The sequence below is a fragment of the Panthera leo genome, chromosome B1 (genome assembly GCF_018350215.1).
Source record: "Panthera leo isolate Ple1 chromosome B1, P.leo_Ple1_pat1.1, whole genome shotgun sequence".
Taxonomy (NCBI): domain Eukaryota; kingdom Metazoa; phylum Chordata; class Mammalia; order Carnivora; family Felidae; genus Panthera; species Panthera leo.
The window spans coordinates 76,177,728-76,204,055 of NC_056682.1; the positions used below are offsets into that span (position 1 = coordinate 76,177,728).

General features: G+C 40.3%; 2 protein-coding genes and 2 non-coding genes across 4 annotated transcripts; all 4 read right to left on the reverse strand.

Moving 5' to 3' along the window:
* Nucleotides 1-10,250: 10,250 nt before the first annotated feature.
* On the reverse strand, nucleotides 10,251-14,552 carry RPS3A (ribosomal protein S3A). The gene is made up of 6 exons (XM_042935318.1): nucleotides 14,446-14,552; nucleotides 13,531-13,634; nucleotides 12,973-13,160; nucleotides 11,291-11,499; nucleotides 10,605-10,714; nucleotides 10,251-10,423 (listed from the first exon to the last, which is right to left on the reverse strand). The coding sequence occupies exons 1-6, from the start codon at nucleotides 14,505-14,507 to the stop codon at nucleotides 10,302-10,304; spliced, it is 795 nt and encodes a 264-aa protein (XP_042791252.1). The 5' UTR covers nucleotides 14,508-14,552; the 3' UTR covers nucleotides 10,251-10,301.
* Nucleotides 10,921-10,994, reverse strand: LOC122218836. Its single transcript, XR_006202145.1, has one exon. It is a non-coding gene; the product is annotated as a small nucleolar RNA SNORD73 (small nucleolar RNA).
* On the reverse strand, nucleotides 12,218-12,290 carry LOC122218835. The gene has a single exon (XR_006202144.1). It is a non-coding gene; the product is annotated as a small nucleolar RNA SNORD73 (small nucleolar RNA).
* Nucleotides 14,553-21,424: 6,872 nt separating the features above from the next.
* On the reverse strand, nucleotides 21,425-22,284 carry LOC122218410 (high mobility group nucleosome-binding domain-containing protein 4-like). Its single transcript, XM_042936686.1, has 2 exons — nucleotides 22,115-22,284; nucleotides 21,425-21,839 (listed from the first exon to the last, which is right to left on the reverse strand). The coding sequence occupies exons 1-2, from the start codon at nucleotides 22,282-22,284 to the stop codon at nucleotides 21,542-21,544; spliced, it is 468 nt and encodes a 155-aa protein (XP_042792620.1). The 3' UTR covers nucleotides 21,425-21,541.
* Nucleotides 22,285-26,328: the final 4,044 nt, after the last annotated feature.

The following is a 26,328-nucleotide window of genomic DNA, read 5'->3' on the forward strand; positions in this document are numbered from 1 at the left end:
TTTTGACTTAAAGTGAGGGATGTGTGACCCTTCCTTTCACTTGAGCACTTAGAGGCCATTGCACATCATTAATTGGCCTAATTTCAATATTGTGTCTCAGGAAAACAATTACAATAGTAACATCAAAGATCACTGATCACAGATCAACATTATAAATATAATAATAATGAAAAAATTTGAAATATTAGAAGAATTACCAAAATGTGGCACACGGACACAAACTGAGCAAATGCTGTTGGAAAAATGACCGCAATAGGCTTGCTTGACGCAGGGTTGCCACAAACTTTCAGTTCGTAAAAAACTCTCTGTCTGCTAAACGCAATGAAGTGCAATAAAATGAGGTATGCCTGGGGTCCCTGGGTGGCTCAGTCGGTTGAACATCTGACTTCAGCTCATGTCATGATCTCATGGTTTGTGAGTTCGAGCCCCACATTGGGCTCGCTGCTGTTAGCCTGTCAGTGCAGAGCCCACTTTGGATCCTCAGTCCCCCTCTCTCTCTCTGCCCCTCCCCTGCCTGCGCTCTTCCAAAATAAATAAATAAATATTTGTTTTAAATGAGGTATGCCTGTACTAAGGAGACAGTGGTGTCTTCTCTTTAGACCTATGAAATGCCAGAGCTATTGAAAAATACATATACAGTGATGAAAAAAAATTACCTTATTCATTTGTATATGCAGAGTCCTCTAGGGGAAGATGAATATTGGTGAGCAGACAGAGACCTGCATCTTTGCTGGTCGGAGGGGCCTAGTTGGGCTATGAGAAGGCCTAGTTGTCCACTGCAATGAGAATTTGGGGGAAAGGTCAGAGAGCAACAGAATGTAGAGCACTGAAGCGTCATGCATCTAGAAGACTAACTACCAGGTGGGATGATTGCCCCTATAAAAGTGTGTCTGGCTGTTCCTGCTAGGTAGGGCTGGATGGCTACTACAACATCTTCTATTTGATGGTCACAAAGAGAGAGTTCTTTGTAAAGAGAACAAGGGCAATGATGAAACCAAAGAAGCTGAGTACCTCTGGAAAGGTAAGAATCAGAATTACGCTCGCAAATAGGCCTGCTGAGCAGACCCCACATACTGATGTCTCCCACAAAGCCAGCAGCCAAATCACTCAAGCTGGTGTCCAACTGCAGAAAGTAAGATTTTCTTTAGGATTTGGCAGTAAGGAACACTGCCATCAGTCCATGGATGGCAGTAATACTAACCATAACCACTGGAATGTTGAACATAAGATCAGATCTAGCCATGTGGCCGTACCTGGAGCCAAAGTCCTGAATACCAGGGCAGCCAAGAAGCCCATGAGAAAGATAAAAGAAGCATATTTAGGTTTGGTTCCAGACCTAAGTAGATATGAAGGGGTGAGTTCATAGTGTAGAAAGCATATCGCAGAGTGGGACAGACACTAAATGGCAGCAAGTCCATGATGTAGCTGGCTAGATGCATATTTTTCTTTAATTGGAGCATAATTTACATAAAATGTGTAGATACTAAGTGTACAATTCTGTGAGTTTTGGCAATTCTATACACTCATATCCATCAATAAATGCATAGAGCATTTCCAGCACTGTAGAAAGTTTCTTGTGCCCTTTCCCAGTCAGTCATCACATCCTGCTCTCCTCCCCTGCAGAGGCCATCACTGTTCTGATCTCTACCACCAAGATTTGTTTTGCTTGTTCTAGGATGTCATAAAAATGAAATAATGTATTATCTGCTCTTCTGGATTCTTTTGCTCAACATGATGTTTTTGAGACTCTTCCACGTTGTGTGTAACAGTAGTCTGTTCCCTTTTATTCCTCAGTAGTATTTCATCATAAGAAAACATGAAAATTTGTTTATCCATCTTCCTATTGATTTTTTCCAGCTTTTAGCTATTATGAATAAAGCTGGTATGCATATTTCCCCCTAAGCTTTATTGAGATACAGTTGCCTAGTACTAATATTCTTAAGTCATTTTGTACACATAGGATTTTATCTCTCTTGGATAAATATCTAGGAGTAAATTTGTTAAGTAGTGAAGGAGATAAATGTGTAATTTTGTTAAAAAGCTGCTTGCTTTCCAAAGCGTTGTACCACTTTATACTCTATTAGCAATGTTTAAGAATTCCAGTTACTTCACTCCTTACCAGCATTTGGTTTTAACAGTCTGTTGGTATTTTCATTTTCCACCACTATAGTGAGTTATATCTTCTTTTGACACAAAACAGTTACAGTTCTGCAAACAGACTTAGAGCTAATGACACCTGCAGTAATTTCTCAACTTTGACTTCATGAATGGTCTTAGCATATGGAAGCTTACTACCCTTGCTTTCACACTTTCATTGCTTATCACAGCATTATATCCAACAGAGGATTAATCATCGATTAAATTGGTGTGAGTGGATATTTAATACTATTAAGGAATTTTTATTGAAATTTAGAAGTATGTTAATAGGATTGTGATTGTTTTCTTTTTCTTTTTTTTTAAGCTTATTTTGAGAGAAAGAGAAAGCACGAGAGTGTGCAAGAGAGAGCCTGAATTGGGGAGGGGCAAAGAGAGAGGGAGAGAGAATCCCAAGCAGGCTCAACACTGACAGCGCAGAGCCCAATGCTGGGCTCAAGCCCATGAGCCATGAGATCATGACCTGAGCTGAAATCAAGAGTTGAACACTTAAATGACTGAGTCACCCAGGTGCCCCAGGAAATAAAGCAAATTAACTGATGGCATTTGGGCAAAACTTGCAATGAAGAAAAAAAATTAGTTTATAAAATATTTTCTGAATTTGTGTGAATGCACCTGTGTGCCTCTCTGGCTCAGTCCGGGTGTCCTAGTGTTATATTCTGCTGCTAAACCTGAGGTTGATGTGTACATACTTGTGCTGTCATAAATGCTTGTAAAGTTTCAAAGATTATTCTGTCCAGGTCACTGCTACTTTTAGAGTAGACTCCCCTGCCATTTGCCACCAGTGGGTGGGCCAGGATTTAACACAAGTTTCTCTACCCTTTGATGTCCAATATTTTCACTACAATAGATGTCCTGTTGGTGAATCAGAACCTTTAGTATCTATAGGCCTTGACTGGTTTTTATCATACTCCCAACAGGGGTGTTTGATAAACTCCAATAAAATTCAGTGGCCTGCTCACCAAGTATTTTTGGGGGACTGTGTGGGTGGATCTAGAATGTTTAATCCCTGTAGTAATCAAGGCAGGTCTCTTCGACCTGCCACAGAAGGGGGCCCAACTCCTTGTTGGATGCTTTGAGTATTGGAGACCGTATGTGCTTCAGTAAATGGGCCTTCCTGTTCAAGTAAAAATTGCAGCAGCTTTAAGCATCTTCATTTTGCATGAAGTGAGTTGGGTAGTTGGGGTCACAGAATATGGCAATCCCCAGGAAAGGGTCATCTCCTCTGGGCTGCCTCCTAGGTGATAATCAGGACAAAAGTTCTGGGTGAAAGTGGGTATGATTAGAGAAAAGATGAAATTATAAGTATCTCTGCTGGCACCTGAAGAGAAAACATTTTAGATCCTAGAAGGGAGGGAAAGACAGCAATTAACGTACTCTTTGTTTCATTCTCAGTCTTGGCGCTATTGATGTTCTAGGCTGGATAATTAGTGTTGTGAGGTGCTGCTTTGTGCATTGTGGGCTGTTTGGCAGTATCACTTGCCTCTACCCACTAGATGCCATTAGCACCTTCCCCCCAGGTGTGACAAAAAAATGTCTGTGGACGTTGCCAAATGTCCCCCGGAGATGAAATTGATCCCAGTTGAGAACTACTAACCTTGATCCAAAACTGCTGCCTAAATCATGTGGCAGTTGCATCCAGCATGTCTGATCTTCTACTGGGTTTGTCATCTGTGTCCATGTGCTATGAAAAGAAGAAAACTCATAAAATGAGATGTGATTGGTTCTGAACTAGTTTTGCTATGCCTGATGACACCAGCAGCAGCTCCACACGTGAATGTGTTGTACAAACTCACCCATCAACACAACCTTAATTCAGTCTGGCTGATCTCATGCTTTTGATGTCTGAATGGCTTTGGGTAATACCAAAAATGGCAACTGGAGCTACAACTGTTTGGTGACACTGTCCATGTGACTTGATCAAACCAATGTGATGATAATCCAAATCAGGTTTAACAACAAATTCTGAGGTGAAGTGACCTGTGCCCCTTTGATTGTATTTCTGGATGGGGGAACAAAAATAAGTCATGAGTTGGCTCTCCCCTGGGGACAGGTGTTGCTTTTTTGCTCATCTACTGCCCATGTAATTATTGACAATGACACCTAAGTTTAAACTCTCTTGCATGGTTCATAATGCATAATGGCCTGGCCGTTGAATACATTATGGCTGCCTCAAATAAGAGCAACTGCTACCCCCTTGGACTTATTCACAATTGGCTGAGTATGGAACCCTGGAAAGAATGACTGAGGTAAATACCACAGGTTGGCCTCCTGCATTGCTTTGAATCTTGTTGACAGTATGTGGTGTGAGATTCTAACCTGGTGACTAGTCAGAGTGGTTGATGGAGGAGCATATTCATGTGAAAATTGAAGTTTGGCTAAGAACATGTCAATTCTTACTCACTGAGGAGTGCATTGTGAGAGGCAGTCTGCCACAGAGTCCAGGTGTCCCTGCATGTTGTTGGGTATGCCAAGAATACAACTCTCTGCCTGCTCCTTACCTGACCCATTTCTCAGGTTGGTGTTTGCACCTTGCAACCTTGAGGGAAGATGTAATGTCTCCCCCTAGAAAAAGAGCAGACTTGCTTCCAGTTAGTTATCCAAGTGCTGAATTTTTAGTGTTCCTCTTCTGTAATGCAACCCACTGTATGATGGATCCTTTGCATTACCTCTGTGGGATTTGAGGAGCATGGGAAACTGTCGCAAATGAACATGAAACTTCGGCTATTGATAGGCTGTGAGTAATAAAGTCCCTTTTATTTCTGACTCAGGAGTCTCATATCTTTTGCCAGTATCCATGAAACTGTGGCAGACTAACTTTTTAAAAAGTTTATAAGTTGGGTAAAATGTCAAACACTGCACAGATCCTAACACTTTCTCCTCCCCAATTATTTTGAAGCAGATCTCAAATATCAAATATAAATATCTCAGCATATATTTCTAAAATGATTCTTTAAAAAGAAAACAAGGGCACCTGGGGGGCTCAGTCAGTTAAGCATCTTAACTGAAGCATCTTCATTTCGGCCCAGGTCATGGTCTCACAGCTTATGGCTGATTTGAAATGAGGTTTTATGTAATGCATCTTCAAAGGTGTCTTGAACGTGTTATGAAACACGTATAACCCGGCAGTGATACAGTGATGTGAAACACATATAAATGTGGCAGTCTGCATTGTGCTGCACCTTAGTGTGAAGTGATGAGTGTGCTGTGTGTGGTCTGTCACTACTCAACTCTGCCCCTGTAGTGCAAAAGGCAGCGACTGACAATACATAAAGCTGAATGAGTGTACTGTGTTCCAGTAAAACTTTGTGTATACTGAAATTTGAATTTCATGTAATTTTCACATGTGATGAAGCATTTTTTTTATCCATACGAAAATGGAAAAGCCATTCTCACCTTGTAGGCCATCAAAAAACAGACATTGGGATGCGCCTGGGTGGCTCAGTCGGTTAAGCGGCTGACTTCGGCCCAGGTCATGATCTCGCGGTCCGTGAGTTCGAGCCCCGCGTCGGGCTCTGTGCTGACAGCTCAGAGCCTGGAGCCTGTTTCAGATTCTGTGTCTCCCTCTCTGACCCTCCCCCGTTCATGCTTTGTCTCTCTCTGTCTCAAAAATAAATAAACGCTAAGAAAAAACAAAAAACAGACATTGGCCAGATTTAGCCCATGGGCAGTAATTAGCTGACAAAATCACCCAGAAATACATCCCAAGGAGTTTATCACATGAATAGTTAGGGACCATAACGGCTGCCAGGAAATCACAGGCAAGGAAGTCCCCGATAAAGGGCACCAAATCAAGGGAATAGAACAAATGCTAAAAACTTTAATTTATGAAAACTACCCCCAAATAGAATTGAAGTTATATATTCACAGAGTATACTGCATACCTGAGACTATTCAATCAGAACAACTACTACCAAGACACATTTTATAAACTTAATGGATTTAAAAAACTAAAATATTCTTTGGGCTTCTAGCCAAAACCAGAAAGTGACTTACAAGGGAAAGAAACTAGATTATCATCTGATTTTCCTTAGCAATCTTTATGCCAGAGGAAAATGTGGTAGTATATTTAAGATGCTCAAACAGTCAAGGATGTTATATTATCCACTTTGACTATTTGGTTGTTTTTTGTTTGTTTTTTTATATTTTTAATGTTTTTATTTTTTAAAGAGAGAGAGACACAGAATCCAAAGGGTGTTATATCCCGTAAAAGTGACCTTCAGGTATAAAGCACCCTGACAAATTGTACTAAACATGCAAGAACTCAGAAAGTACTGCCATGAGAACTTAGGAACTGACCAGAGAACAAGTATCAAAGTAACTACACAGCTATCAACCTAAGGACTGGAAGTGGGTATCAATGACATAGTTGTAGCAGTGAGACTACATAAGGCCTAAGAGGGAGAATAGAAGTAATGGCCATGTGCTCAAACAATGTTAACAGCACAATCATAAAAATTCAGTGGGCCGTATGTCAAATTTTTTTTAAAACTTCTCAGTGATTATGCTGGTAGTGGTGAGACTACTGTGCATGCAATGTGGGATAAATAATGATGGCATATTCTATTGTACCATTGTGACACTGAGAATCTCCATGCCTTTTCTAGCTTTTAGAGGGCATTCACTTCCCTTGGCCCATGGTCCTCTTCATCAAAGCTAGTAATATTGGGCAGAATCTTCACATGGCATTATCCCAATCTCTTCTGCCTCATTTTTCCACATTTAAGAACCTGTGTGGGGCACCTGGGTGGCTCATTTGGCTAAGCGTCCTGACTTCAGCTCAGTCATGATCTCGTGGCTGTGAGTCGCTTAACCAACTGAGCCACCCCAGTGCCCCTTCAGTAACCTGTTTTTGAAGACTGCTGTATCCCTGGTTTTAAGTTTTTGTTTTCCTATGAAAGACCAAAGTAAAATTGTTCCAATTAGAATCAAGTAGAGAAAAGCAAAGTGTGAATACTTAAAAGCTATGTATTAAATGTATAAGGTACTTATGGGGCACCTGGGTGGCTCAGTCGGTTGAGCATCTGACTTGATTTCAGCTCAGATAATGATCCCAGGGTAGTGGGATCAAGCCCCAAGTCTCCACACTGAGCATGGAGCCTGCTTAGGATTCTCTCTCCCCCTCCTCCTGTCCTCCCCCACAATCTAAAATAGTAATAAAAAAATATAAGATACTTAAATGGGAAACAGAATTATCCTTCACAGTTTTTTACTGGATGGATGTTATCCACCTTCAAGTTGGCCTAGAAGATAACTTGATTAAACCCACCATCAAACAGTCCAAACCATTTAAAATTCAATCACAAGGGTACCTGTGTGGCTCAGCTGGTTAAGCGTCCAACTTCGGCTCAGGTCATGATCTCACAGTTCATGAGTTCAAGCCCCACATTGGGCTCTATGCTGTTCACACAGAGCCAGCTTTGGATCCTCTGTCCCCCTCTCAAAAATCAACATTCTTAGAAAATTCAACCATACATTCTTTTTGGAACCATTTTCAAATGAACCCTTCTAAGAACTATGCCAAGCCCTATTCAGAGATGTAGCAGATTGGAGCTTGACTGTTGACTGCATCATTAAATGATGTCCAACAAGACAAAAAATACCACTTATCTCAATTCCTGGACCCTACCCTCAATATCCACTCTTTTGACCTAACTGTCCACCTTGGAAAGGAAGCCCCTGTCATTTGATATCCAAATGTTTAATGTTTTTTACTGAAAACATTTGCTTCTTCACTATGGGATATTAATAGTATAATTCATTCCTTTATTCAACAAATATTGAACTTCTAGGCACTGGAGGTTTAGCAGTGAACAAGACACCCCCTCCCCCCAAAAAAAGCAGTCTTCCTGGAATATTCTAGTAGACACAAGTAAAAGACACAGTATACCTAATTCATCCAGGAATAGTGAGGACAGTCTAGCTAGAAGAGTTAGAGACATTGCAGTAAGAGGTCAGAGGCAAGATCACATGGGCCTTGAGTCATCTAAATTCCACAAGAGGGGGACCTCAGGAGACTAGGTAGTTAACAATCCAGGTAGTAATAATGGTGGCTTGATTAAAAGTGATCGTAATAGAGATGGTAAGAAATGGGGAGATTCTCTATTTTGAATAAACTGAATGATCAAGGATGACCAGAGGATTTTGGCCTTCAATATAGCAGTGTTTTGGTTACACTATGATCTGGAATACCATCTTTTTTTTTTTTTAATGTTTATTTTTGAGAGAGAGGGAGTGGGGGAAAGGCAGAAAGCAAGGCATAGAATCTGAAGCAGGCTCCAGGCTCTCAGCTGTCTGCACAGAGCCTGATGCTGGGCTTGAACTCGCAAACCTCAAGGTCATGACCTGAGTTGAAGTCAAGCCTAAGTGAGCTGCCCAGGCGCCCCTGAAATAACCATTTTAGACATATCCAATGTGAAAGGTCTATTTTACATCCAAAGGTATCAAGGAAGCAGTTGATAGACAAAACCTGCAATTCAAAGAAAGGTGTAGGGTAGAAATAAACTGGAAGTCAGTTTGAGATACTGAATACTAGGGAGAGTATGGCTAAATGTCCAAGGACCAAGCCTTAGACCTCCTCTAAAGTCTGAGATGAACTAGTAAGAGTAGCCACTGACAGGAAATCTGAGGTAAGATTGTGGAAGAAAATCAACTGTCAAATGTCACTAAAAGCAAATAAAATGTGGGTCATGAATGGACCATTTGGACTTAAAGTCACTGGTAATCTTGACAGCAACAGCTTTTGGGGGTGTCCAATTGCATTATTCACAAGCAAAATTAGAGGGGGACACCTGGGTGGCTGTTGGTTAAGCACCCACTCTTGATTCCAGCACAGGTCATGATCTCTTGGTTCCTGGGATTGATCCCTGTGTCATGCCCTGCACTGAAAGCCTTGGGATTCTCTCCCTCTCCCCCCTCATACACGCACACTCTCATTTTTTAAAAAATAAAGTATTAGTTACAAAGAATGTGGTTAAACATCAAACTGCTTATCACCCCCCAAAAATATATATGGTTAAGTTCTTTGAGCTTTGCTATAAGGGGGGTTTGAGTAGGGTGTTATCTGGAAGGGCAAACTTCAGTATGTATGCTGATGGAAGGGATTGGTTAAACAAACATTGATAAACATGAAAACAGCTACAGCTATGAGCTTAATTAGACAAGAAGGCAAAAACCTGTTCATATATACATAGATGGTAGGGTGGAAGTAACGGGAATTTGTGAAGTTCTCTTCTCACCCAGTTTAAACGTTCTTTAGGATTTTAAGGTCTTGAGCTGATCAAGAATGAAAAAGTTGGGAGGTGAAAAGGACTAGAACAGAATGTGTAAATGACTAGAGTAAATACTGGATAGTGGACAGCATCAAATGCCCACTTATTCACAGGTGATCAATAACCAATTTCTCTAGTCAAATTCAACTTCATAGTAAAGGTGAACAGTGTGCCATTTTACTATTGGGAAATGAGCACTTGCAATAAAAAATAAATAAATAAAATTAACAGGTTCTTCTCATTGCTCAGTGTAGCAGAGTGGTTCTCCAAGTGTGGTCCCCAGCCATCACCTGAAAACTTGTTTAAAATACAAGTTTTCAGGGACACCTGGGTGGCTCAATTGGTAGAGTGCCCAAGTGGACTTTAGGTCGGGTCATGATCCCAGGGTCCTGGGATCAAGCAGCACCATCAGGCTCTGGGCTGAGCATGGTGCCTGCTTGGGATTCTCCCTCTGCCCCTCTCCCCTGCTTGCATGTATGCTCTAAAATAAAAAAACATTTAAAAAAAGCAAGTTTTCAGGTCTCACCCTACAACTACTGAATAAGAAATTCTGGGGGCAGGGCCCTACCATATTTTAACAAGCCTTTTAGATGGTTCAAGAACCATTTAAAAACACAGGCCATATAGAAAAAAGATTTCATTAACCATCCATAGCACTACCATCCAGATCACTACAGCTTGAAATAGAGGACTACCCTTTCACAGCTATTTAGTAACTAAGAGCAATAGATAAAACCCACTAACGGTTCAGAAGAGTTCACATCATTATCAGTTCAAAACATCTGATTCACCAAGTGTATATTACTCAAAAATAATGATCAGAAATTAAACATCACAAATAAGATTTTTTATTTGTCACCATTAAATGTCTGAATTTTAAACAGATTCTTGGACTGGTGGCTCATATCCATCAGCTCGCTCAACTTTAGCACCAGTCTCATCCCCAGTAGCTTTTCCAGAACTGCTACCTTCACCATGAAGCTCCATGAGCTTTCCCACTAAAAGAAAGAAAGAAAATGTTATAGCATACCACTGTCTTAAAACAATGGTCCTCAAAACTATATAACCACAATGGCGGGGGGGGGAGGGAGGAAAAAAAAAGCCATCATCTGGCCTCAAAAAACAAGACACCAATGTACTCTGTTCACACAATTTCTTTCTTTACGAATTTTCACTTACATTCAAACTTGGGCTTCTTCAGCATTTTTACTTTTCTAACGAAGACATCATGAAGTGGATAAATAGACTGACAAGCCTTCTCTATGTCTTTTCCGATGCTGTCTGGAATCCTGCAAAACAGTAATGACAGAAAAGAATAAACCTATACATTATTATACCCACCTCATTTAATCCACTTAAATCCTCTTGTAAGAGTCTATTATTGCCCCTTTACAGGTGGACGTTAAATGATCCAAATTATACAGCTATTTAAATGCAAAGTTAGTATTTGAGCCTTCTGCTTTTTCTGTTCCACCCTCTTAGCCAACTGCATGGGAACATCAGAAAAATGTTTTAACAGTTTTATCAGTGAACATCATCTGGGACCGAAACATTTTGTCATCATCTATTCCCATACATCATTGACTGCAAAGTTTTGTCTATTCAGTTTATTTTCTAATTAAGGCAACGGCATTTCTTTTGCTTCAAGTCTCACCATCTGCCATGAGACTGCTTGATCCATAAGGATGAAGAAACCAAATCACATTTTCTTAGCACTTACATTTCATTTCAAGGGATTTAGCTAGACAGTTTCACAGACAGGATTAAAACACAGGTTTGACTCCACCTAGTCTCATATGCTTTCCTTCATCTGAGGGATAACCAGAGATTCAGGGTTATGTTATATAATGAAAAGAAACACTTACAATTTATTGACAACTTCTTTCAAGTCATTTGTCTGCACCTCTCGGGTCATGATTTCCATCATCTTTTTCCGAATTTGGCGGACCTGTTGGTGCTGAGCATAAGAGGTCTTCCGAATCTGATTGTTGCGTTTTTTAGTAAAACCGACACAAAAGAGACGAAGCAAATACCCATCGGTAGTTTTGACATCAACGTGAGCTTCAATCATGGTCTAGAGAAAAAAAGATATTGTACCAAGTTCAATTTAAAGCCCTCAATTTCTAATATAAAAAAAACTAGAGGATCAAGTACTTATTTTATAATATGAAGTATAACATAAACTACATGCCTAATTTACAGAATTAACTTCCCTGAAGTAAACTTACCAACAGTTACTCCAAATGTTACTATCCTTCGTATCTAATTAAATACCAAGTCCTCTCAACTCTCCTTCTCATCCCCATGTAACACTTCTATCCCCATCTCAACAGCACCCAGCACTCCCATACCTTTTATGTATGCATGCCAGCCTTTTAACAGCCTACCCTTCCCACCCATCAGCCCTTCCCACCCAGTGGAACAACCCTGCAAAATGAGAAAATAGGTTCGAAGACACTCTACAATATGGACATCTACACTTACTCCTCCTTTTTAAAAAAATGTGTTTGAATAGGTTAAATATTGCTATTAACACTAAATGTATTTTTAAATGTCCTTCCTGTCCCAAACTAGAGCCATGCTGAGGATTAGATATTCAATTTCACAACTAAAATGTAATTAAAAATCTGTTAACTATTCATATCACTCCACAAAGTTAAAAAACGAAAACTACCTTAGGTAGCAACAAAAACTGAATTACCTCCTTGCAATGTGTAAATTCGTTTAATAATACACTTCTAGCAAAAATACCCTAAAATATCTCCACAAATTCAACCATAAAATCTTCGGGGAATGTCAGAAATAAATCTAACAGTATAATCAGTATGTATCATTTGGGACCAAAACATTTTGTCATCATTCATTCCCATAAACAAAATATCCCAAAACTGAATGGTTAGCCAGACACATCTGAACCGACGTAGTTATTTCCTGTAATAACAATACTGACCAGATGGTTTGTGTCAAGCTCTTTGCTTAAGCATGTTTACATGGCTTTTATTTCACCTTAACTCCAAGAAGTGATACTCTTACCTGCATTTTAGATAAAGAAATCAAGGTTTGGCAAAGCTTTAAGTTGCTTGCCAAAGAGAACACAGCTGGGAAATGGAGCAAAGACTCCAACCTCACACCAGAGGCTCTGCCACTCTTATCATGCTACATCACAAGAGAAAACAAATGCACCAATGAACCTTTTCACTATAAAATTCACTAGATTTTGAGTTTCAAAGATATGCCAAAGACAGACAAAATTGAAAACCTGCACCTAGACATACCCCAACCAACAATCCACGCAGCAAAAAAACTAACTCTGATAACCCAGTATTAAACCTTGAGAATAAATCTTGAACTCCATTTAAACAAATAAGATGATGGCTTGCTCACAGCTTTGCTCAAATTCAGGAGTGCCACTTCCAGAGTCAGAACTCAGTAAAGACAAGAAAACATCAAGAATTTAAAATGAAACTTCAATTTCATGGTCATAATAACATCACATCCTTGGCCACGCATACCACAGCACCAAGCACTCTGAGGAATTTGTTCTCACCTGCCATTTTTTGACCATGGAGCACATTTTGTCCCGGGTAAGATCCATGCCATGGAAATTAGTCAGGCAGTTTTTGCCCTGAACATCTTCAGTAATTAGCTTGAATTTCCTAAATGCAACTTCATCATTCTGCAAATCAGCCAGGCTTACTTCAAACACACGACCCTTAAGGCCATCAGATGCGATTTCTATAAAACAAAAATTGTCATATCATTAACGTTAGGAACCACATAAAGTCAAGCCAACGAAGAAATGTTCATGCATAAAATTGAACTGAGAAATCAGAAAATTTATGGTACGTTACAAAAACCCTAACTTTTGTTAACCAAATCCATTTGAACACCAATGACCTGACTACGCTCATTAGAAGCTCAAACTACCCAGGCACGTTTTCTTAATGATGCTAAAAGCACCACCTTTCTTCTACAAGTATCGCACCAAACACAAGCACCACAGTGGCCAAAGCTGCAACCAAGAACTGACATTTCCTTAAGTTCTCCCACCACAGGACCACCAGCAGACCTTAAGAAAAATACAAAACAAGCATAAAATACTCACTGGTTCCTTGAGTTCTCGTGACTAGTGTTTTTCCAATATTTCTTATATTAAACATTGCTGGTGCTTTTACATCATACCAATCTTTCTTTGAAAATGGATCAACCCTGTAATTTAAAAAACATTTACATTAAGTCTTACCGTAAATCACGTTAATTCTTACTTATTTTTTATTTTTAAACCGATTCCTCATTCTAAGCATTGTAAAAGGCTAATAACTAGCACGTAAGCAACCGGAGTATGTAAGACTCTAGTTCTCAGTGAGGTGAGGGGCGCACATACAAGCCTATCTCTTCCCCACGATGTCTGCTTCATTGTACACACACCGGACACCTTGAAAAAGCTATGCCATAAACGTACACACTCCCCACCATCGGTTTTTCCACTACATAAGCAGCACTGCTTCAGAATAACATGCAGGTCTCTTGAACCCCTGCCTTTAAATAACATGCACGTCTCCTGAACTTCACTGGTGCATGAAAACTCCTACTGGTAACTCAGAATCTTCAGGGACTCACGCGAGCTCTTAGGAACTCCAAGGTCCCACCTGCCCCAAAGACATTAAGGGACGCGCGGTCCTGGGCAAACGACTTCCTCAACTCATGTAACTAGCATCGCTTTCCCGTGGAATTTACAAAGCCAGGGAGCACGCAATACCGAACACGCCAGTCCCGAGTAGCGACGCCAATTTGGCTCACAAGGAGTGCGCACAAGACCACCAAGGCTAAAGGAAAGGAACCTGCCCGCGGCGACACAGAAAACCCAGATCCACCAGGCCACCGTTCGAAGGTTCCCAACCAGGCACGGCGCGCAATCCAACTGGCATCATCGCCATCCGGCAGACGCCGCCATCCAGAACCCGCCCGCCGACACCAGAAGAACGCCAAAAAGCTGGGGGCCAAAACAGAAGCCACTTACACTTTCTTCTTGGCTCCCTTTTTGCCGCCTTTCGTAAGGCGCTTGTTCTTGCCTACCGCCATGGCGCTGCTCAGGGAGCCAAAAGGGCGGAAGTGTAACTCGCGCGAGAACTTAGGCGTACGGGGCTAGGCGTGCCATCTACGTGACCTTCGATATTGCGTTTTTCCGGCCCCTAGAGTATCGCGACAACAGAAAGAGGAACTCCTCAGATTGCAGCTGCGACAGCGCCCTCTAGTGTGTGGAGACTGCACAGCACGAGCGGCGTGCACTGCCCTCTCGGTTCTGCGCTGGGGAGGCGCGGGCGCTGGCGGCCTGAGGTGCACCGTGGGGGTTGCCGGTGGTTTCCGTGGCTCTGGAGCCCGGAAGTAAGTGGAAGGAAACAGCCTCTCCATATTGTTAAAAGCGAACTTACCAGTTCACCTGGTTTTTTTGGAGGGTATGGGACTTGGAATCAGACAGCGGATCCAGTTTCAAATGCTAGTTTCAATATTTAGCCTGGTGACTTGTCTACCTTCAGTTTCCTCGTATTTAAAAGGACATAGTAATGTAGTCTGCCTCACAAGATTGTAAGTAGGATTAAATAAGTATAACTTTGGAGCTATGATAGGAAAAGATAGGATTCAGTAAGCAGAACGGAAGAGGAAGAGGCTAAGGCTTGACGGTCCCCGGGTGGGGAAAAAGACATTTTAAAACATTTCCAGCAATGTACGACCTGGAGCAAACTCCCTCAGGAGTAAAGCTCCTCTTGGAGAATGTAGCAGACACCACCCACTCCCCCTCAGGTACCCCTCAGGAATTTGACAAAAGACCTGGCTAAAACTGCGTTGTAGACCTTAAAACCAAGGTGTGGCCATAGACCACCCCTCGCTTAATGGAAAAGAACCAATCAAAAAGGAATGACTAGGTATTCGGATTTATCAGGCCAATAAGGGTAGCGAACCTGAGAAGAGACGAAGGGTAAGGAAAGGGGGCCAGGATCAAAACCCTATAGAACAAAGGCCCTTGCCTGTAGTCACGGGCATTCGCTTTGAAATGCCCGTCTTAAAGTTGCCTGCTGCTCATTTTATTTTGTGTCCACCTCTTCGAGGCGATGAGACCATGAATCCCAGGTATTGAGGTTAAAAATCCTGGGGCGCCTGGGTGGCTCAGTCGGTTGAGCGTCCGACTTCAGCTCAGGTCACGATCTCAGGGTTCGTGAGTTCGAGCCCCGTGTCAGGCTCTGGGCTGACGGCTCAGAGCCTGGAGCCTGCTTCCGATTCTGTGTCTCCCTCTGTCTCTGCCCCTCCCCCATTCATGCTCTGTCTCTCTCTGTCTCAAAAATAAATAAACATTAAAAAAAAAAAATTGGGGGCGCCTGGGTGGCTTGGTGAGTGTCCGACTTCGGCTCAGGTCATGATCTCACGGTGCGTGAGTTTGAGCCCCGTGTGGGGCTCTGTGCTGACAGCTCAGAGCCTGGAGCCTGTTTCAGATTCTGTGTCTCCCTCTCTCTGTGACCCTCCCCCGTTCATGCTCTGTCTCTCTCTGTCTCAAAAATAAATAAAAACGTTTAAAAAAAAAAAAATTAAAAAAAAAAAAATCCTGCAACGTAGGTGCTAGTAATGTTACGCATGTTGATATGGGGTGCTGGTTGGTGGGGAATGTCATTGGCGAACATCAAGTTGCACACTTGTATACTTTTCTATAGGTTTATTATACATAGATAGGAGGTTACTGTGATTGTTTCCCTGAGGAAGTATGGTTCCTAGTGTCCCCAGATATTTTAAGTTTTCAAGAAAAGCTGGAAATTGACAAAATTTTCCATTTTTGCAACTTATGCAAAAAACAAAACACAACACCTTTTTCTTTTTCTTTTTCTTTTTTTTTTTTTTTAATTGTAGGGGTTTAGCAAAATACATCCTGGTTAGATGTGGCCCGAAAGCTTCAAGTGTGCAGCCCCCTGGAAGCCTGGCCCATACAAGCTTTGTACTCAGCCAGAGGTATGTTGACATCTCTTAACATCCCCTCTGACAAAAACTGCTGTGACCTTGGGGGTACCTGGATGGCTCAGTCTGTTGAGCATCAGACTCTTGATATCTGCTCAGGTCATGATCTCACAGTCATGGGATGGAACCCCTCATCCATGCTTGGGATTCTCTCTCTCCCTCTTTCTCTGCCCCTCCACTGCTTGCACTCTCTCTCAAAATAAATAAATACGCATTTTTAAAAAATTCTCTCCCTCTGCCCCTTCTCTACTTTCTCTCTAAAAAATAGAAGTAAAAAGAATTTATAAAGTTCCCTAGACTAAACAGCTTTCTCCTCCATTCATTCTTTTTCCCTCAGCAGCAAGCAAATACTTGTGCCTTTGCAAAACAGCTCAGCTTCACTTCTTTCAGTAAGAGATTGAATTCCCAAACAAACAGGCTTTCCTTCAGCCCTGCTCCCAGAAGACGTAGCACTACCTAACTTCTCAGAATTCTGGATTAAATGTGCTCCTTTTTCACTGTAAGCAGGGCGCACACAGTGCAGTTACTTGTGCACGGTTACTTCTGTTACTTGTGCCCCCTTCTCCTAGCACATCCTAGGCCCTCAGAATATTTGTTGGATACTCAAATAAGGGGTTGATGACATCAGTGGTGTTCCCAGTCTTTTGGACTCTGTGGATCAATCCAGATTCTCAAAATAATTTTGGAACCAGAACTGCAATTTTAAATTTTCACCAAGCTGTTAAAGACAAAAGGCAACTGCCATTTACTGTCAGCATCACTTCATTTTAAATTATTTTGACCTGCAAAATAAAAATAAGATACCCTCTAAAAAGTCAGTTCTTTTAAATCAGTCAACTTTATGAAAACATGCTTAGAACTTATTTTTCTTGTCTCACTGAAGACTAGTGAAAACTAGTGACCAGTGAAAATCAATGAGTCCTTTTAAATATACTATTAAGTCTAATAAACTCTCTTTATTAATTCTATACTTTCTAGTAAATTTGACTAAGTTTACTTCATAGTTGGCAGTTCACTAGTTTAAAACCTTCCCGGTGGAAAATGTTAGAGACCCGCAGGCTACCTACTCCAGAATAAAAACCAAACTTGTCTTCTTCCTGGTCTGATTCCTCATTCTGCCCAAGGGTAAAAAGCCACAGGGGAGGTGTTAATGAAGTCAGTTGCATCTAGTTTCTTCTAGTAACACCAGCACCTAAGGGATTTGTCAGAGGTACGTATTTGAATCCTCAACTATGCTTTGTAATAAAAGCTTTTTTTAAAAAAAACGATGTTCCTTGACATTGTTACATTAAATGGTACAATTATCGGTTTTAATTTAATTATGTTGAATAAAAGACAGCACAGGACGTGTGAAATCAGGTTATTGGGTCTAAACCATCTGAGAATTTCAAAATTCAGATAAAATGGAACAGAAAGATGTCAGAAGACATCAAATCTAGTAAAGTGTCAAGTTGTTTCATTAATTTTCTTCTCATCTGTGACTGAACTATTAAATTGATCTAATGATTTTTAAATTTTGATTACTGTCTTTTATTTCTAAAAGGTTAATTTAGTTCTTTTTCAATTTACGTCACTTTGTAGCTTCTTATTCTTTGCAGGCATCTTCAACGTAGATTTAAATCCAGTAAGTGTAAGTGTTTTACAGTCACCATATGATAATCCAGTATCTGAAGTCTATCAGTCTGTTTCTATTGTCTTTTTCTGCTGGCTCTCTGCGTAGAGTGTAGTTCCCTTGAGTTTCTAGTTGTCTTTGTGTACTGGTCATTGCGTTTGAAAACTAGTATTTGTGGGAATAATTTGAGGCCTGTGATGAAGATACCCTCTTTCAGAAAGGATATGCATATCCTTCTGCCGGAGTCCTCCAGGCATTTAAACCAGCTTTTTTGACTTAAGGCTTCCTGGGCAACCCAGGAGGTAAAAACCCAGCTATAATTCCTTGTAGATGTCCTACTAGATTCAGCTCTTAATGGTTTAGCTCTTTGAGGTCACAGTATGTTGAGGGGAGAATCTCCTATTAGACTTCACACATTCTGTGGACCCTGGGATTGGATTTATGTCTCTGTTACCCAGGGTGGCTGTCCAAGTAAATGTTTCAGTTTCCTGGAACTGAGAAATATGTTTAGCTTGTTATTTGTTTATCTTGTTTATTTCTCTCCCCCCACCCCTCCTGTTTGAACAAGTAATTCGCTATTAAAAAGAATAGCATTTTAATAGAGTTTTGGTTTGCGAGCTTGGGGAATAGTGGGTTATTTATTTAAAATGGTTAGAAATTTCTTCCATAGATGAAGAAATTTGAGGAAATCTTTCTTTGTTATCCTAAATTTTAAAAGTCTCCATTCTGTTCATCTTGATAAAATAAATGCAAATTTGTTTCTTTTTACTGATGACATTATCTTAAATGCTTAAATATTACTAAATCCTAACCAGATTGCAGTGAAACTGGTGCTCTCTCGTTCATACTTGTTGGTATTTTACAATTATAAGCCATTTGAAAAGTCATTTGTCAATGTGATTCAAAAGCCCTCAGTGTCCTGGAAACATATCATAAGGAAATAATTCAAAACTGGGAAAAACCTATATGTGTAAAGATTTTATTCAGAGTCTTAATCATAAAATTAGATGATTAGAAATAGCCTAAATGCTTTAAAATAAGAAAATAGTTATGTAAATTATGATACATCCATTTGCTATATTGTTATGCAGCCATTATAAATCATAAGTATGAACATCGTTTAGACAAGTGGAAAATGCTTATGATCAAGTGGCAATGCAGGATACAAAATTTATATACATCTTGACTATAACTATGTAAAAGGCAAAAGGCAGTAAAAAAAAAGACATCAAATACAAAAAAACTTACCAACTTAAAATTTCCCAGGTTATTTGGTGAGCCCATCTATATCAGACTCAGGAAATCAACATAGTTGTACTAAAGTGGCACTACTTTTTTCTTCTGTGTTTGTCAAGTTTCCTATGACATTAAGTATAAAGTGAATAATTTAAAAATAGGTATAAAAATAACATGTTGATGGGGCACCTGTCTGACTCAGTCAGTAGAGTATACAACATTTAATCTCAGGGTCATGAGTTCAAGCCCCACATTGGGTATGGAGCCTATTTTTAAAAAATTAAAAAATAGTAACATTGGTGATGGTTGCACAACTATGAATTTACTGAAAAAAATTTAATTGTATATCTTAAACGGGGAATTTTATAGTATGAGAGTTGTATCTGAAAAAGCTGCTGTTAAAAAATTAAAAATATAATTTCTAAAGTGAATATTATTTTTTTAAAGGTTTTATTTTTAAGTGATCTCTATACCAAACATGGGGCTTGAACTCTCAATCCCAAGATCTAGAGTCACATGCTCTACTGATTGAGCCAGTCAGGTGCCCCTAAAGTGAACATTATTTATGAAATATCCCAGTGTTTGCTTTTTTTGAAGTTTTTAATTTGCCAATCCTGTAGTCTTATAGTTTTTCTTTTCTTTTCTTTTTTTGAGAAAATTATAAAACTTTATTGAGAGGTATTTGAAAAGGCAAAATAAATAGAGCTATATCATGTCCATGAATTAGAAGACTCAACCTTGTAATTACTCTATAAATTCAATACAAATCCAATAAAAATTCCAACATTTTTGTTTTGTTTTAGAACTTATCAATCTAATTCTAAAAGTTGTACAGAAGAGCAAATGGCTAAGAATAGCAAAGGTATTCCTAAGTAAGAAAAATTTGGTGATTTTTTTGGAGCTGGAGGTAGGATTTGCCCTGAGATATCAAGGCCATTTTCTAGGGGTGCCTGGGTGGCTCAGTCGGTTAGGTGTCTGACCTCAGCTCAGGTCATGATCTCACAGTTCATGAATTCAAGCCCTTGGAATTCTCTCTCTCTTCCTCTCTCTCTGCCCCTCCCTCACTTGCACTTTCTCTCTCTCAAAATAAACAAATAAACTTAAAAAAAAAAAAAAAGAGAGACCATTTTCTAAAGTTATACAGGATGGTATAGTATTGCCCCAAGGTTAGACAAATTGGCCAGTGAGTCAGAATAGAAACCATCAACAGATACACACACACACACACACACACACACACACACACACACACAGACTTCATTTATGAAAGATCTGGTGTTAGAGATAAGTGGGGAAATAATTAACTACCCAGCAAATGGTGCTGGGATAACCACCACTTATCCATATGGGGAAAGTATTATATTAAACTTCTATCTCATATTTTTCACAAAAATCAGGGAAGACTAAAGACAAATGTGAAAAGCAAAACTATAAAATGTTTACAATTCAGTAAAGAATATCTCTATGACTTTGGGTAGGAAATGAACTCCCTACCACCAACCTAATTTATATTCAGCTTTATAAGATACTTTTCAAAACCTGTTACTTCCAGAAGGACATGGTTGACAAGCCATGACACCTTTCAAACTCTGCTCCCCCAAAAGTCAACAGTCTTCTGTTGCTGTTTTGAACAGGCACAGTTCTCAGAATTGGTGGATATTTTCCATGAGGCATGTAATAAGATATTTTCACAGGTCAACTCTGACATGAAGGAAACGTACTAAAAACTCCAAGATTATCAATGGGATGATCTGCAAACTACAAACAGGAATCTTGGGTCTTTTGACCCAAACACCATCTTGATGTTTTCACCCAAAAGCCTGAGTACCTGACACAGGATTTTAGGGGTTCCAAAGCCATATCATAACTACTTCAGGAAGTCAAGCATATGTGCTGATGGCATCAGGAAAGAAGACATGAAGTTTTGCTTCCCTATGCTGTAAGGCTTCTAAGCCAAAGACATGTGTGAATGTCAGAAAATCTTCCCCCGGGAACCAAGAATAATCTTTAAAAAAAAACCAAAAAACAAAAAACAAAAAAAAACGAGGATAGAAGATCCCCCATTTCAATCTGGCTTCTGAGACATTGTATTAGTGGTATTTACACCTTTCACAAAAGACAACAACAATGTGTCTTGTATGCTAACAACATCAGTTTGAAAGAAAAAACCAAATTCTACGTTTTCATAAAACCTGACTGAAGAAAAATAGTATTTGAAACAGTAGCACAGAGCACTAGAAGCACAGAGCTATCAAAAACGTACACTTCACTTGGTATTCCCAGTGTGTTCTGCTTTCTGTGACTGGACTGTGGAAGCATCTAGGTTCTTTGCAGCATTGCTCCCATCCTTGCCACCATCTGCTTTCCCCTTTCTCCCTTTGGGCAACTTCTCTCCTTTCTTTACAGCAGACTTTTTAGGCCTGGGTTCTGGTTTTGGAGGAGCAGGGTTAGCAGACAACTGTGCCGATCTACTCTGTGGCTCATCCTTCACCTTCACCTTGTCACCTTTAGGATCTCCTTTTGCCTTTCTCTTGGTCCTGGTGGCAGCAGTAGTTGGCAGGTGGCTTTGTCAGTCCAGGGAGAGGGGTGGTGGTTGTCTTCCTCATGCTGCTCCTAGAAAGATTTCTTTAAGAGGGGTGCCTGGGTGGCTCGGTTGGCTGAGAGTCCCACGCTTGATCTCAGCTCGGGTCTTGATTTCAGGGTTGTGAGTTCAAGCCCTGTGCTGGACTTCACACTGGGTGTGAAACCTACTTAAAAAAAAAAAAAAAAAAGACTTAAAAAAAAAAGGAAACTTATCAGGAGACCACCGGCTGACTCTCCAGAGACCCAAGTACCACACCCTCTGAGAGGTGTGGGCTCCCAGCTGCTTTCCACCTCACAGGTGCCTTCAGCTGGGGCAGGGCTGGCATGGGCTATAGTCTTATAATTAAATATCATTCTCTCTTTGATCCTCCCAGCTCTCTCCCCACTGCTACCAACACAGCTGTCCTTTCTCATGTAGAACTTCATTCTCTTTAATACATCTGTGATACTGAGATGTATAATAAGAAATATATATATTTCATCTTCATCTGGGTTGCTGGTACAGATCTCCCAAAACATTTGGAATTTCCTAGGTGATGAGATTAGTAAAGGTGTCTAATTTTGTTTATAGTGACATTTGGAAGCACCTAAGGATAGGGGCTGGTTTCCAGAAAAACCAACCATGTAATTATAATGTTGGAGTTTTCCATCCCATCCCCCTGACCTTCCTGTAGGGAGATGGGCTGGAGGTTGAGTTCAATCACCAATGGTCAGTAATTGATCATACCTATGTAATGAAGCCTCTTTAAAAACCTAGGTTTGTGAAGACATGGAGGTGTGGGGAGATAGGTATGTTTGGAGAGAGCATGGAAGTTTTACACCCTTTCCCCATACCCTGCCTATGCATCTCCTCCATCTGGCTGTTCTGAGTTATATCCTTTTATAATAAATCAGTAATCTAAATGTAAGTAAAGTTAACTTATTAACTTAGTAAAGCAAGTAAAATGTTTTCTGGAGTTCTGTGAGCCACTCTAGCAAATTTAATTGAACCCAAGGAGGGGGCTTTTGGAGCTCAGAGCCATAGTCAGCCAGAAACAGGTGACAACCTGGACTTGGCAATTAGCATTTGAAGGGGGGCGGCAGTCTTGAAGGACTGGGCACTTCACCTGTAAGATCTGAATCTATCTATGGGTAGACAGTGTCGGAATTGTGTTCAACTGTAGGACATCCAACTGGTGTCTGAGAATTGCTTCTTGGCATGCGAATGATCCCCACAGATACTGCAATGGGTTCCAGGATCATTTAACATCACTTTCTCCCAGTGTCTAAACACTTCCTGATCTCATTTCCTTTTCCTCTCAGCTGCAGCTTGTAATTGCTCATCTGAGCAACAAACTTCCTCACCAAACTCTATACTTCCTTGTAGGCTTACCCCTGTCTGACCCTTCCCAGAAAACCCTAAGCCTAGTTCAGTACTCTATCTACCTTCTGTGGTTGTACGCATCCCAGTTTTTTCACTCCTCCCTGTATTGACCTTATTCAGTCCCTCCTTCACTGATTCTGGGTTTGATCATGTGACTTGCTTTGGTCAAGGGACATGAGCAACTATGACTCAAGTAATGACTGAAAAAATGCTGGCACATACAGATCTTGCCATCTGCTCTTTAGAACAATGAGTTCACTTAGAAGCCTGAGCTAGCTGGCTGGGGAATGAGAGATCTTTTAAAGTAGAAATAAATAGAGCTGAGGTCTCTCCAGAACAACCAGTCTGCCAACTATCAGGTATTTGAATAAGGCAGTTCTAGACCATTGCATCCAACTGAGCTGGCCTAGAACAGAACCACCTGCTGACATTTAGAATCACAAGATATAGGGGCTCCTAGGTAACTCAGTCAGTTAAGCATCTGACTCTTGGTTTTATAACTCAGGCCACCATCTCATGGTTCATGGATTCAAGCCCTGCGTCAGGCTCACACTGACAGTGCAGAGCCTGCTTGGGATGCTCTCTCTCTGCCCCTCTCCCACTCACGCTCTCTCAAAATAAATTTAAAAACTTTAGAATCATGAGAAATAATACGTATTTGTTGTTTTAAGTCATGGAGTGTTGGGAGAATTTGTTTTGCACCAAAAACTGACATGCATTTTCACTAACCTTACATTTACCCTTACCTTCATAGCATGATTAGAAATTATCTAATAGAGATTATCTAATATCTAACAGTTCTAGCCTGCACATTTCAGGCTGGAACTATCAGAAATTAATGGTATCACATCTCCCTTGGGTTCTTGGGGTCTCTGTCAGTCGTTTTACCTGTCAGCTACCTTTCCCCTGCCTTTCAGTACCTGACCATTCCCTTCCCTCACCACGCTCCTCCCATCCCCAGTTCAGTCCTATCCCCTATCATTTAAGAAAATGACTTTGTTGCCTGCTTGAGATAATTTGGGGCTTGCAGGCTACAGTGAGGACTATGGATGTTTTTCTGAATAGGCTAAGAATCCACTGGAGGTTTTGGAGCAGTGGAGGGACACTCTAGCTGTTGTGTGGACAATACAATGTAGTAGAGCAAGAATAGATAAAAAGAGATGGTGGTGGCTTGGTTTAGGGAGATTGAGAAGGAAGTGCAGAGTGTGGAGAGTGGTGGAAACAGGGCCCCATTTATGGAGATTAACATGTAAATAACATCCTCTGGAGTAGTGAAATGCAGTTGTCCTGGGCAAAGGGATACAACTGAAAATTCTGGTTATATTTTGAAGATAAGAACCAACAGAATTTGCTCATGAATTTTGTGTGGGAAGAAAAAGAGGAATCAAGGATAATCACATTGTATAATAATAATTTTATTAAATTGGTGCTTAACTATCCTACCCCCTCTGAGCAGAAGGCAGACTCTGTCCTAAGTATCTTTCTTTGTATACTAGTCTTGAGTAAATAAATGAATGACTCAACTAATGAATAAATCCTGGTTAATATTTTTAGGTTAGAGAAGATTACCTATTTTCTTTGAAAAGATCACTTTCTTCTTGCTTTTCTATTTACAAAGTGAAAATAGTGTATAATAATGAAGTCTCATTGCATTGTAGGTGGGATTATTGAAATGTACTCTACACTAGTGCTTCCCCAAATGCAGTCATCAGAATGATTACCAGTCAACAAATATTATCAGTTGGCAATGAGATAAGGAGTTTTTGACAGAATGAAATCAACTGTGTCACTAAACACACTATTCAGCTGGCTTTTCCTTCCATAGTGAAACTTTGTCTCTTAAGGAAGTAGTATGCTGATTTGCATTCTGACGTAAGCTCCGTACCTTGTTGCCAACTGGCACCTTTTGTTACATTACAACCAAGGATCCACTGGATTTTCTGAATCTTATCAAATATTTTATTGGACAGGCCAAACATATTAAAGCCTGGTAAATTTCTTTTATGTATGTATGTATGTGTGTATGTTTATTTTTGAGAGAGAGAAACACAGAGTCCAAAGAATCCAAAGCAGGTTCCAGGCTCTGAGCTGTCAGCACAGATCCTGAAGCAGGGCTTGAACCCATAGACCATGAGATCATGACCTGAGCCAAAGTCGGGCGCTTAACCGACTGAGCCATCCAGGTGCCCCCCCTGGCAAATTTCTTAATAGTCCCAAAACAATCTGCAGAGTTATATAAAGGGGATGATGTATTTAAAAATGAGAAAATTATTTTTGAAAGGACTTTAAATATTTTTTAAAAATTATTTTTAAGTAATGTCTACACCCAAAGTGGGGCTCAAACTCAAAACCCCAAGATCAAGAGTCATGCTCTGCTGACTGAGCCAGCCAGGTGCCCCAGGACTTTAAGGCATCTAAAGGCAGCGAGGTGTAGTGGAAAGAACATGGATTTTTTACTCAGACCTGGCTTCAAATCACTGCTCTGTCAGCCAGCCAGCATATGCCTTTATACTGTCTTTGTTTTGTCACAGCTAAGTGGAAACAATACCTACCTCCCTGGGTTATAGCAAAGTTGAAGTGACACAATATGTATTAGAAGCCTACCACAGGGCTTAGCATGTGGGAGACATTCAGTAACTATTAACTCTCCTTTTCTCTTTTTCTTCAATATAAATATCAGCTGCCCAGTCACACACTCTTGCAATACCTCTCTATCTGTAATCTTGTTAAATTTCAAGTGTGTTCTTGTTGGGGTCATATGCCCTGCTCACATGGTTTATATGGTTTGTTGTGGATGGCAGATACAAGGAAGGAACTTGTTCCAGGAAGCGGAGCAAGAGAGGTGAGTAGGAAAGCTGAGATTACACCTGTACGCAGTGATATTAATGTCATTATAAAAATACCGTGGTACAAACTAGATTCCCTATTACCATTGTTAGTACTAAGAAGAGCACACATCCAGAAGACCCCCACTTCTTTTTTTTGATACCCACACAATTATTGTTGCTATTTTGAGTGGGAATTGAAACCACTGTAAGAATACAAGTGATAGAGCTTTCCTTCTGGTCAACAACATTTCACAAAGTGAAAATTGAGGGCTGGTATCT